This window comes from Canis lupus, chromosome 16 (genome assembly GCF_011100685.1).
Source record: "Canis lupus familiaris isolate Mischka breed German Shepherd chromosome 16, alternate assembly UU_Cfam_GSD_1.0, whole genome shotgun sequence".
Classification (NCBI taxonomy): Eukaryota; Metazoa; Chordata; class Mammalia; order Carnivora; family Canidae; genus Canis; species Canis lupus.
In genome coordinates this window covers 48,817,565-48,830,324 of record NC_049237.1, presented here as the reverse complement: position 1 = coordinate 48,830,324, position 12,760 = coordinate 48,817,565, and the positions used below count along the sequence as shown (strand labels likewise).

General features: G+C 38.7%; 1 protein-coding gene across 6 annotated transcripts in view; it reads left to right on the top strand.

The window, feature by feature from the left end:
• The window catches only part of LOC119874670 (teneurin transmembrane protein 3), a 601,805-nt gene that overhangs the window by 156,838 nt on the left and 432,207 nt on the right, over nt 1–12,760 (top strand). For all 6 annotated transcript variants that reach the window (XM_038560464.1, XM_038560463.1, XM_038560462.1 and 3 more), the window contains exon 2: nt 3,176–3,483. In XM_038560464.1, the coding sequence (XP_038416392.1) occupies nt 3,252–3,483 (232 nt within the window). In that variant the 5' untranslated portion in view covers nt 3,176–3,251. The remainder of the gene's footprint in view (nt 1–3,175; nt 3,484–12,760) is intronic.

Here is a 12,760-nt window from a genome sequence, read left to right as displayed (position 1 = left end):
TTGGCAGTACCATACTTTCGCTGATGTTCTTGGGCAGAATCTGCTCCATACCTCTCTCCTAGCTTCTGCCATTTGCTTACGGCACTTGGTGTTCCTTCACTTAGAGCTACATAACTCAACCTCTGCCTCTGTCCTCATGTGGTCTACTCTCCTATGTGTTTATATATCTCTGTATCCAAATCTCCTTGTCTTGTCTCTTACAGAGACACCAGTCACTAGATTTAGGACCCACTGGAATCCAGTATAACCTCATCTTAACTTTATTGCCAACTACAAAGACCGTATTTCTAGATAAGGTCACATTCACAGATACTAGGGATGAAGCCTTCAGTATATCTTTTTGGGAGACACAATTCAGTTCACTACAGTCTCTGTTGCAACCATTCAGCTGTCTTTGTAGCATGAACACAGACAAAGACGGTACATAAATACATGCATGTGCTGTGTTCCAATAAAACTTTATTTACCAAAATAGGTGATGGGTCACATTTGGCTGGTGTACTAGAGTTTACCAGTGCCTGGTCTAACTAACTGAAGCAAAAATGTAGTGGAGGAAAAAAACCAATTTCCTCTTATTTCAATCAGTCCATTTTTAAAGTATAAGAATGCATACAAATGTGTATATATAGCAGCACTTATTTTAAAATGGTTGTCAACTCAAGGCAAAAACTGGAACTTTAAAACTGAATAATAATTTCAAATCCCAAAGTTCTATTACTAAAAATACTTGAATTATGATATTTATCCATTGAATTCAAAGCTTTTTGATGATCATTTAGTTATCAGAGTTGATATGGCATTTCCTCCAAAGAGATCGAGATCATCATCACTTTGGAAACAAGATTTTTCTTGAACTCTGACATATGTATTCACATATGTATTCACAAATGTATTCATTAGAAAAAATGTACCTGATTCCCCCTCACTAAAGGTATGCTCTATGAGGGCAGGGACATCGTTTTATTTCATGGGATGTCCTCAGCACATGAAAGAGAGCTTAATACTTGATAGTCATTCAATAATTATTGACCTAAAGTAGCTTTTGTTTTTTTTCCCTGAAATAAAAAGAGTGAATTGATGTGTTGTTTTAACCATGTTGTATAAAAATATTCCCTGTTATGGTATCTTAAAATTATTTATTGTCTTAAAGGAAAGCTACAATAAGAGAAATCCAATTTCTATTAGGAGCTTTTGGAAGAACTCGTAAAGAGAGCAATAGAGCAATGAATCAGAAGGGGTCAGTGAAAACTATTGTTTTTTAATTTAATCAGATTCATGAAAAAATACAAAAAGGTAGGGAAGTCAAGATATGTTTCAGCAGCCAAGGCAATATTAGCAACTACTTGTAACAGCTCAGCTCAGGACAATAGCACAGAAGTGTGGAAGCCCGTGTGAGGTAACCCTTCACAGCCAGTAGGGATAGTAGGAGAAGATACAGTTTGGATAAAGAGGTAGCAAGATAAACGGTCCAAGTTTTCCAAGCGCAGGCTCTGGAACTCTGTGATCATTCCAGCGCAGAATTTCACCACTCTCCTGATAGTGGGATAGAAGACAATTAGCAGAAAGTGAAAGGTAGAGAAGTTGTAATGTTGCTCAGACAGACTACAGACTTGTTGACTTCGTAGATGTAAACTGAGCCGACGTGGGAGAGTCAGAATCAACACCATGACACCATGTTGAAAGTATGTTAAAGAGAAGTGTGATGTGTATAGGCAAGGATCGAGAGAGAGGGAGAGAGTCCTTGGGAGAGGGATTCTCCATGGGAGAAAATATCTAAAGAGAAATCGCAGCCCTAAGGATGTGGAACCAAAGAGAAGACCTGGGACCACCAGAAATCATTAGTTTCAAGTTGATTATGGAATCACTCCAGTAAAAAGTGAATTTAGGGGAGAAGGAGTGGAGTGAGAGCAAACACTGGAGGCCTTTGGGGATCTTCAGAGTTAAGAGAAAAGATCAAATGAGAAAGAATAAAGAAAAGGAGGATTATTAAAAATGCACTTCAGGGGCACCGGGCTGGCTCAGTCAGAGGAGCAAGCGACTCTTGATCTTGGGGTCCTGAGTTCAAGCTCCACATTGGGTGCAGAGATTACTTAAATAAGTTAACTTTTAAAAAAATTAAAAGATAAAATGCTGATTAGCCCTGGACAGCCATCCCTCCTTAGGCTCAGTCACTCTTACCCCTGTCTGTTCAGCAAAATCAGGAAAAAGACAGTTGCTAAGCAAAAAAAAAACATAATTTGCCTTGCTCCTCCTAACTTAGTTTTGCTACTGGCAGTTGGAAAAAAACTACCCCATCAAATTAGCCACTTAAATTGCCTTAAAATCAGATAGTGAAGATTTTTTTTTAAGATTTTATTTATTTGAGAGAGAATGTGTATGCACAAGTGGGGGGAGGGGCAGAGGGAGAGGGAGAAACAGATTCCCCACTGAGCAGGGAGCCCTATCCCAGGACCTTGGGATCATGATCTGAGCCAAAGGCAGGTGCTCAACCAACGGAGCCACTCAGGTACCCCGGGATTGCACAGATTAAATTCATTTTCTAAAGAGGAAAATGCATTCTTAGGAGAGGACTAGAAGAGAAAGATCAGCTTCTTCCATAGTTGAAGATGTTTAGATCCTAGAAACATGAAAATTATACCCGCCGAAGAAAAAGTGTTTGCAAAAATTAATAAAATGTCCAATGTATTTGACAAAGTTTCACTTCCAAGAAGTTCCCAATTTGCTCCTGCTCCTAAAGAAAAATCAAAAGAAATAAAATAGCATACATCTTTGTAAGAAAAAGAGAGGGAATTTATTTGTGAATGGAGAAAATGCTGTGAGGGAAAAATTGTCCCATTGTGGGAAATTTAACAAACATATTGAGGCCAACTTTTCGCTGGCTTCCATAGTGAAATTTGATCTTGGGCTTAATTTTTTTTTTTAATGTGAAAAATCAGTTACAGTAGCTGAAACAAGCGTCCATAACTCTCAGTAACAAAAGGTATGCCTCACTTGCTGGTATTACAGGGTATTTTACAGCAATTTCACAAATTTTCTTTTTTTTGTTGTTGGAAGCAAGTTTTCTGAGTGGGTGACAGTGTTACTTTCCACCGTCTTCCAGATTGAGAAGGACCTAAGGGTGTTGGTTTCTAGGTGAGTGTTATGCTGATGTGGGGCAAACCTTTTATCTTTGCAGAGAGGCCAATGAGTGTGGAACCCTGAGTGTCATTTGGGCCGAGCAAGGACTGATGTGCACCCAGAAGGAATGAAGAATGGATGTGAAAGAGCGTCGGCCCTACTGCTCGCTGACCAAGAGCAGACGAGAGAAAGAGCGGCGGTACACCAATTCCTCAGCAGACAATGAGGAGTGTAGGGTACCTACACAGAAGTCCTACAGTTCCAGTGAAACCTTGAAAGCTTTTGATCATGATTCCTCGCGGCTGCTTTACGGAAACAGAGTAAAGGATTTGGTTCATAGAGAAACAGACGAATACACCAGACAAGGTAGGTCAACGTCCTCATAAAGCAAGGCACACTCAGATGGTGCCAACTTGTACGTGTCGCTTTTTTGCCCCCCCCCCCCCACCGTCAAGGTATTATTTGTACTATTTTCCAAGTTTGATGCCTGTCCTCTGATTCAGACTGGGGAGGTATGAGATGGCCACGGAATATTCCAGATGAAAGGTAGAAAACCACCTGCAGGCACCCTGAGCCCACCTAGGGGTACCGACACATGTAGAGAATCACTGTGCACATTTTATACGTGAGGTTTGTGCATCTGCACGCGGCCACTGTGCATTGCTTGAAACCCAGATCTCTTGGGCTCCCTCACCCTCTCATGAAGGTGATCACAGACACTGTTTCTACAGTTAGAACTGATGCTGGGGGAAAGAAACAGTGGTGAGAAAAGCCCTGTTACCCCCATTAGAAAGTAAGAATCCTTATTCTGAATTATCTCATGGCCAATGCACCCCATCAGCGGGCGTGTCTGTGCGTAGAAGAGTCTACTAGGGGAAGGTTCAATCTTCTCTCTGGCAGGCAATTTAGAACATTAAGGTTGTACCTTAAAACATCCTAGCTTCTCATAATATAATCCATTACGGTTTGGTCATTCGCATATATTTGTTGGACATTTTTATGCTCTGTTTGCTGCCTGCATATCCTACCCATGGAATAACGACTTCTCGAACTCTACTTCACAAGTCTTAAACCTACCAATTTCCACGCTTTCAGACAACGTGGCATTTATTTTAAATCTGGCATCCACAGTTATATTTTTTTCTTCTAAGACATTTCCGAGATGTGGGCAAGATCGCTCCTAATAAAAATAAAATCCTCTTACATTTGTATTGCTCTGTCAATTTACATAGAACTTAGCATCCCTTAGCGAATTTAATCAGGAAATGAGGGGAAAAAATCAATTAAACTTCAAATGTAAAGAATATATTCATTCTTTTCCAATCACCTTGCAAACAGTATGGCTATCAGTTTGGTATTGCACAGAAACAAATTTAAGAAAAAGTAATAATGCAATAAATCAAAAGTTTGGAAATTTTCCGTGGTTCTTTTCTTCTCTGCATTGTGAAAAGAGCCATCCTAACTAGATGAAATAGCCTTCACTCACCCAAACCCGTTTCCCTCAAAGAAGACTCATTTGATTGGCTAAGGAGAGATTTTTTTTTTCACCCTAAAGCATGTCTTGCTAATATTACAGGTATCGTAGTTTCTGAAAGGGAGCAAAGTAGCTTAACACTTTTAATCCAGTTTTTAAGGAAAGATATAAAACATATCTTTGAGATCATTCTCTGGGTAAGTCAAGGGACTGGAAGTCCTTGTACAATGTCTTATAATTCCAAACCTGAGGGATTTTTTTTTTTTTTTAGTTTCATATTGTCTACACAGCTGACTTAGATTATCAGGGTACATTTTTCACCAGTTTAAGAAAATCGTAGGTACTGTGAAATGCATGCAATCTGAGCCCAGTGTGAAGTCTTGCTTTTTGTAACAAAAACAACTGTTTAGTGCCTTATTGGGGGAAAAAAAAAAAAAACATTGTGGAATACCATTAAAAGAAAAAAATTCGCACATGTGGCGCGATGCGTGGAGGAGGCTCCTCTCCACCCCAAGCAAGCATTTGGTTTTGGCAGCACAAAGGATGCTTAAACAGGTTAAAAATAGCGAGCTGAAGTTTTCACCTCCTAGGCAGCGCTAATCCAGCGCAGGCTGTTGCTGATGACATGGTGGTACCATCTGTGGAAACCCTGGAACCGAAGTTCTTAGGGGACCAAACAGCCCTATTACTCAGCTTCTTGCCAGCCAAGGAGGGGAGAAGGAAAGGGAGCGGAGGAAAGAGAGTGAGCGAGGCAGCAGATGGAGGCCCCTTGTCAGGAGCAGCTGAATGGAACAGGGAGAGGAGGTTCGAGGGCAGGAGAGGGAGGAAGAGCAGGAATGCAGTGTGGGCCGGGGCTGCAGCTCACCTGACACGTTCATAAATCAGGCCATATTAGAAACATAACTGGAATGCACTGCTCTTTATAGCCAATGTGCACCACTCCTCAGTGGGCCCCAGGCGGTGTGGGCACGATCAGCTAACCCTCCCGGTCACGGTGTGACATGGGGCCCAGGAGCACCCCCCCTCCAGCTGGAGAGGCCTCGCACCCCACACCCGGTGACAGCTGAGCTGGGACTTGAACCCGGGGCCGGTCCCACCCCGAGTGCCCAGCTTCCAGCCTCTGTGCAGTGGCCACAGCGGAGCACAGGCAATTCTGTGTAAGCCTTGCCCCTTGTTTTATGGGTGTCAGTTTTGGCCATTTTGGGGGATAGAGGGACATGGGGAGACCTCTTCAGGAAATAAAACTGATATGATTATTTGATATACAGGTGGGAAGAGGATGAGCGAGAGGGAGGTGTTGCAGATACCTTGTCTCTCCTGTGGTTTGATACAGGGCATGTGTGTAGCAGGAGCAGTAAATGTAGTAGAGAAATGACTAAGGAAAGTCTGCTATCGGATTATGTTTTTCTCAGGCAAGCATAATGAAAAATCCTCCCAGGCTTTCATTTTCTTTGAACCTGACAAATGTCAATTTTTCCTCACTGACTATTAGGCTGTGGGATTAATTATTTAATTGACAAAATGTGCTTCCTGCCACAGCTCCTGACATCATACACATAATAAAAATGAAAAATGAAAAATATTACTAGTAGCCAAAGATCTTTGAAACAATTCCAAAGAATCATGCTAATTTAGCTTGTCCGTGGAGTTTTAAAACAACTTGTCAATCCTCCAGCCACTTATTCTTAGAATGACACAGGAAAAGCCACTTCAGCCAGAGAAAGGCATAAGTGGAGACCCCTCTTAATGCAATTACATGGAGAATTCAAATCTAGAAATATGATGTTTTTGTTTCTTGACCAATTTTGTGGCCTGTTATCAAAATTAATTTTAATCGTTTTTTGTGACTTTACCAACTGGCAGGTGACTCTGGTTAATTACATGTTATATTTAGGGACTGTAAAGCTGGAGATGATTTTGTATTCACAATAATGTATAACTTGACTGGATCTCACAAAGGTCTCTCTCTCTGTCTCTTTTTAAGTCTCTCCATGTGGTTTATTAGGTGATGGAAATAGTTCTTTTAGCAGCTGTGGAGTTCTCTGTAGGTGTGATGGGGTTAGGGTAACAATGGCTTGTTTTGCATTCTTGGATACTATTTTCTTTGATTCATCTTTGAAGAGAATTTATCCTGTCAGGTCTGAGACACATTTCTCATGAAACAGCTGCAGAAGATCATCCCACGGTTTTAGAGAAGTGATAAAATGAGAGATCTTTTTTCCTCTGCACTATGCACACTACTTGTAGTGTCCTTAACCAAACGAAAATGCTTATCAACTCCAACAAGGAATGTAGGCCATGAGGGTGATTTTTGAAACAAGGTGATGTCTGGAAATAAGCGCGCTTTGTTCCACAGAACCCTGAGCCTGAAAAGAACACCCCTGAGAGAGTGTTAACCCAAATGTTTACCAGTCATTCAGTAATTGGTGTTGGGTCATGAATTGCAGAATTTTTAAATGGAAAGGTCACCACCCACTCTTCATTTCTAGAATGGCAATGGGGAGGAAGGTTATCTGTTTTTAAATGTGAATAGCATTATGTCTCTGTTTTTACATCCCTAAAATCAAAATAGAATATAAATTTGCAGAGTAGTAAAGGGAAGAAGGAAGGCAGGTTGACAAAGATAGGTCCTCGTTGATTTCTAAGTGTGGCTCACCGCTGGTCTTCCTGACAGCTTGCTTCCGGTCCCAGAAACTCTCTTCTTTCCTTACTGCTGCTCTGGGATTTGCCTTCTCTTCCTGCTTGTCATTGTCAGTAGCGCCCCAACATCCCGGCTCTCACAGACTTGGCTTCTGCTTCTCCCCTCATACCATTGCTGGTCTAAGACCGGTTCAAGTGTAGTAGTAGATCCCACAGGCCCTGATTTTTCACTGCTGTCCCTCCTTAGTGGGCTGCATCCTGCTTCCATCTTTTATACAAATATTCTCTCTTACCAAGGATAACCCTCTTTTGTGAATCAAAAGAACATTAGAGAAGGAGTCCAAGTTTTCCTGTAAACATGTGTCCAGGATTCCAGCATGACGGTGGCTTGAATGATGCCTCATCAACCAACACCTCACCTCCTCTGAGCTGAGCAGTGATCCAGGATGCAGATGAGATCTGGAGTTCTTTTTTTTTTTTTTTTTTTTTTTAGATTTTATTTATTTATTCATGAGAGGCACAGAGAGAGAGGCAGAGACACAGGCAGAGGAGAAGCAGGCTCCATGCAGGGAACCTGATGTGGGACTCGATCCCGGGACTCTGGGATCATGCCCTGAGCCAGAGGCAGATGCTCAACCACTGAGCCACCCAGGCATCCTGAGCTCTAGAATTCTACAGGGCACTGAAGGACAAACCTGATGCAGACAGTTTTTCCATTTGGGTCAGATGAGAGCTCAGAATGGGGTACAGCTCTGGGGTGAAGATCAGAAAGAAAGCTGTGACTTTCTTTGAGAGGCTGAACTCCCTCTCCATGGTCCTTCCAGGAGTGAAGGTTACCTTACAGGAGCAGCTGGCTGCCTTGGCCCATGGAGCTGGGGGAACCTTACACAGATGCATTTTCTCCAGTCTAACATCGTGAGACTACCAGCCAAGGAAACAGGGAGGAGGAAGATATGTCTCCAGAGTCTAACAGGACTTACTGCTAAGGCACCCAGGAAAGCCACTTGATAGCACGCAAAATGCAGGAAGTGGGATAGGATGCAAGATGAACAAATCAGGAAGCCACTAATGAAAATGAGCAATGGAGATAGAAAAGGAAAACTTGAACCTAAATTAAAAAGTACAACAGCACTTAGAGAAATCTAAGTACAGAAAAAGGCAGTAACAAGAAAACCAACAATAACCACCAAATGCTGGTGGGGGGGGGGAGAAGGAGGGAGGAAAGCCATCATTTACAAATGAAAAAATATGATGGATTAGTTGAAGAAGAGTACGTGTTCATTGATGAAATCCAAATTAATAGTTTTGAAGACCAAGTAGAAGAAAGAACTCAAGAAACAAGAGTTCCAGGTAAAATAAAACACACACACACACACACACACACAACACACACATACACACACACACACACACACACACACACCTAAGCACATCCTAGAGGCATTTTGTAAATTTAGAGAGAAGGATCTTTTATAAGATTCTACAGAGAAAAAACAAGTTACTTTTCTTGTTGCTTACAAAAGAAAAAAAGATTAATGAATTTCTCATCTACAACAATGAAAGTAGAGGACAATACAATGCCATCTACTAAGAGAAAAGAACTACAACTTGTCCCCAGGATTCTCTGTGCAGGAAGACATCATTCATCTCTCAGAGTAAGTGCAAGATAGTTAGGGATGTGCAGAGACCATATCAGCGACGTATTACATCTAAAGAAGTATTCGAGAAGGCAATACGACTGAATCAGAATCCCTGTCCCTGAAGAGAAGAGGAAACAGCGATGTACGTCTGTGGGTAATTCTCAAATGATGATGGCAGAGCAACTGGAATTGTATGAGAATCCCTACAATAGAGACCTTAAAAAAAAAGGCTGGAACCAAAACTGATCACTTCTCTCAGCAATATCCACTAGTTGGAAGAAAGTGATGAAGAAAGTAAAAGTGTTTCCAAATCTCATCTATGGAGGAAGAGAGGGAACAGTCATGGAATAGAGTTCTAATGGAGGGAAATAATTGCTACCTTGCGTTCATATAATACAGAAAAACATGTATTTGAATATGAATGTCAGGAAAGGGAGGTAATTATTAGAGGAGCCCAGAAAAGCACAATAGACCTACCTCATTAGCAAGGGGAGAAAGGGAATGCATAGCAATCTGATCAGTTTAGCAAAAACTGCTCCAAGGAAAAAGAGGAAACAAGTAAAATCATGAATAACCATAAAACAAGATGAAAGAAGGCAAATCTACTATATTACATATTACATGAAATGTAAATGCGCTGCATTTTGACACAAACAGAATTATCCCATTGGTTTATAAAAGTTATTGGCATTTATAATAAATGGACTTAAAAATGGTAAAATAATGGTTGAAAACAGAGAGATGGATAAAGAAGTGTCAGGTAAATACCAACAAAAACAAAAGGAAAACAAGAATGGTAGGATTAGTAATAGGAATACTATTAAAAATATTGAATGAGATAAAGAGGACCCAGAGTAAATGATAAAAGACAGAAGTATGAATACCCTTCATTCATTGTTTAATCCATTAAACAATGTAGTAGTAGCTAAATTTATAAAACAAAAACTATTAGAAAAAAAAGTTGAAATAAATTTATTAGGGGATATTTTGGTTTAACTCCTTCAACATCAGATCTAAAAGACAAAAATAAGAAAGCAATTGTATAATATTAATAAAAACTTTCAGCTAAGATATATATTCAGTAATTTATAACCAGCAGATCGAAAGGATACAAATTTTCATAATTCTACAGAAGAGTTGCAGAAACGGATTATGCATTTAGCTACAAAAAGAAACATTAAAAAAATCAGAAAAGTAGGGGCTTTATAAGTCTAAATTGTTTGAGCATGTAATTCAGTAAAATTTGAAATAAGTAACCCAAAGAAACACAAACAAAACTTTTTCCTTCCGTGAATTATGACAACCCTAGATTATCAGAAGAAGCAATAGAAAGCAAGGAAAAGAACGTTCTGCTTTCAAAATTTAGGAGAGGGAGAGAAAACCATAATCATAGGAAAAATATATTGTGGAGTATACTTAAAAAATAAAGACCAACAAAGAGGATTTGCTATACATCCTAAGAAATGGGTAAAATAGCAGAAAAATAAACCAAAGGAAATGGAGGAGGGAGATGATCAAGATAAAACTGAAATTAAAAACAAACAAAAGCTTATTCTTTAAAAAGACCAAGGAAATAGAAAGCCCTTAATGATCCCGATTAAAAAATAATGAGAATAAAAATAGAGATCCTGAAGACCATGTAACAACTAAAAGGGACTTCTCCACATAATAATTCGAATATAGAGGAATTTATTTCATCTTAGCAAAATATGATTGACACCAAATTATTTCAAAACATGGAGAAAATTTGTCCAGACCAGTTATCTCAGAAGAGATTAGAAAAGAGGCCAAAAGGGTACCATTACCAAGGAAAGAGCTCCTTTTGGTGAATTTTACGTTCCTAGGTGAATTTTACAAAACCTTCAAAGTGTAGCTCAATCCAAGGTTCAGAAAGCTATTTAACACCACACATACACACGCAAAAGATGGAAAGTACTCAAATTCATATTATGAAGCTGGCATAACTTCAATAACCTTAATACTAGCTTGAGTAAGATACTACACTAAAGAGGCTGTCTGGATCAAAATTACTTCTCAATATATGTGTAAAAAGTAGTCTAAATAACTATTTGCATGTAAGAACCTAGCAATGTATAAAAAGGATAATAGGCTAGGCCAAATTAATAACCGAGTGAGTCCCTAATCCTTGGTATAATGTGAGGATTTTTCAATGTTAGGAAGTCTATTAACATAATTAGGTTAATAAATCAAAGTAGGAAAACATGATCTTATCAATAAATGATGAAAAGGTTTGGGATAAAATTTAGAAACCATTCCTTATTAAACTAAAACTCACTAAGTAAAACAAGAATAAAACACATTTAAATATCTTAGTCATATATAAGATGATCAATTAAAAAAATTAAACAGTATTCTAATTGGTGAGATCCTAGGACCATTTGAACTAAAATCATGAACACAAGAAAGGCTCATCTACTCTCCAACAATTAATATTCAAAATTGTATTCAAAATTGTTTTTGATGTTTTAGCAATTGAAGTAAGAAAAGAACATTAAGTAATTGATTTATATGTTGGAAAAAGTTAAAATTAGCTTTTATATTAATTATACATCAATTGTATACATACAAAAACTATGTGTCTCTAGAAGTTCAAAAAAATTTTTGAAATAAAGTGGACCTTGGATGAATACAAGATAAATATATAGGCATTGTAGGTAATGTAGCTTTGTTACAAGTATAGATTCTAAATCCAGGTGATCTGTGTTTGAGTCCCAGATCTGCTGTTCATTAGCTGAGTGGCAAGTGCCTTATCTTGGCCAAGCAACTTGCTTGGGCCAATTACTTAATTTCTCTGTGCTTCAGATCTCTTTTATTGTAGAATTTCCTTTAGTTTTCCATCAATAATGTTGAGAATGAAACGAGTTAATATATGTAAACTGCTTAGGATAATGCCTGATGTATGTTAAATACTATTTTAAAGTAATTATTAAGTAATAATTGGCTAGATTTAGAAGTCAGAAAAAAGTGTCCTATTCTAATAGCAACAAACACTATAAAACTCTTTGGAATAAATTTTATAAGAGTCGTATGGGACCTAATATGAAGGAATCTATAAAATGTTATTGGAAGACATAAAACAGGGTCTGAATAAATGGGAAGACAGTCAATGTTTTTAGATAGGAAGACTGATATCATAAGAATATCACTTCTCCCAAAATAAATGTGTGGAAGTCAGGGTTTATTTTTAATTGGAGAACAGGGGGTCTTAAAGTTCACATGGAGGAATAAATCTGAAAGTAGCCAAAAAATATATTTAAAAGGCAAATAATGAGGATAAAATGGCCTTAACGCACATCTTTTTAAAAACACCATGAAGCCAATGTAATCACATCTCTATGATATTGGCATAAATAAAGACAAGTCAATCAGTGCAATAGACTAAAAATTTCAGAAATAGATCCTAGTATATAGGGAAATTTAGCATAAAACAGAAAATGGTTTTTCTATTCAGTGGGATTTGATAAATGGTGCTGGCACAACTGGTTATCCATCTGGAAGAATATGAAATTGGACCCAAATCTCTCAGCATATTCAAAAATAAGTTAAGATGGATTAAAGACAAATGTAAAAAGTAAAGCAAAAAAGAATTCTCGAAGCTAATTTGAAAGACGGAATAAAGTGGGAATGACTTGATCCATGAGGAGTGGGAAGGTCCCTAAACAACGGCTTCAGCGTCTACCAGTGATTTCCTTACAAAACAAGAAGTCCAGAGGTAGACTGTTCAGTGTCCGAAGATGCCCTCAATGCCCAGATTTCTTTCTCGTTTGCTCTGCCATCCTTAGCATGTGGCCTCTGTCCCATGGATCCCCAGATGTATGCTGCATTTTCATATTTCTGGCTGAAACAGAATAAAAGCAAAGGTGAGAAG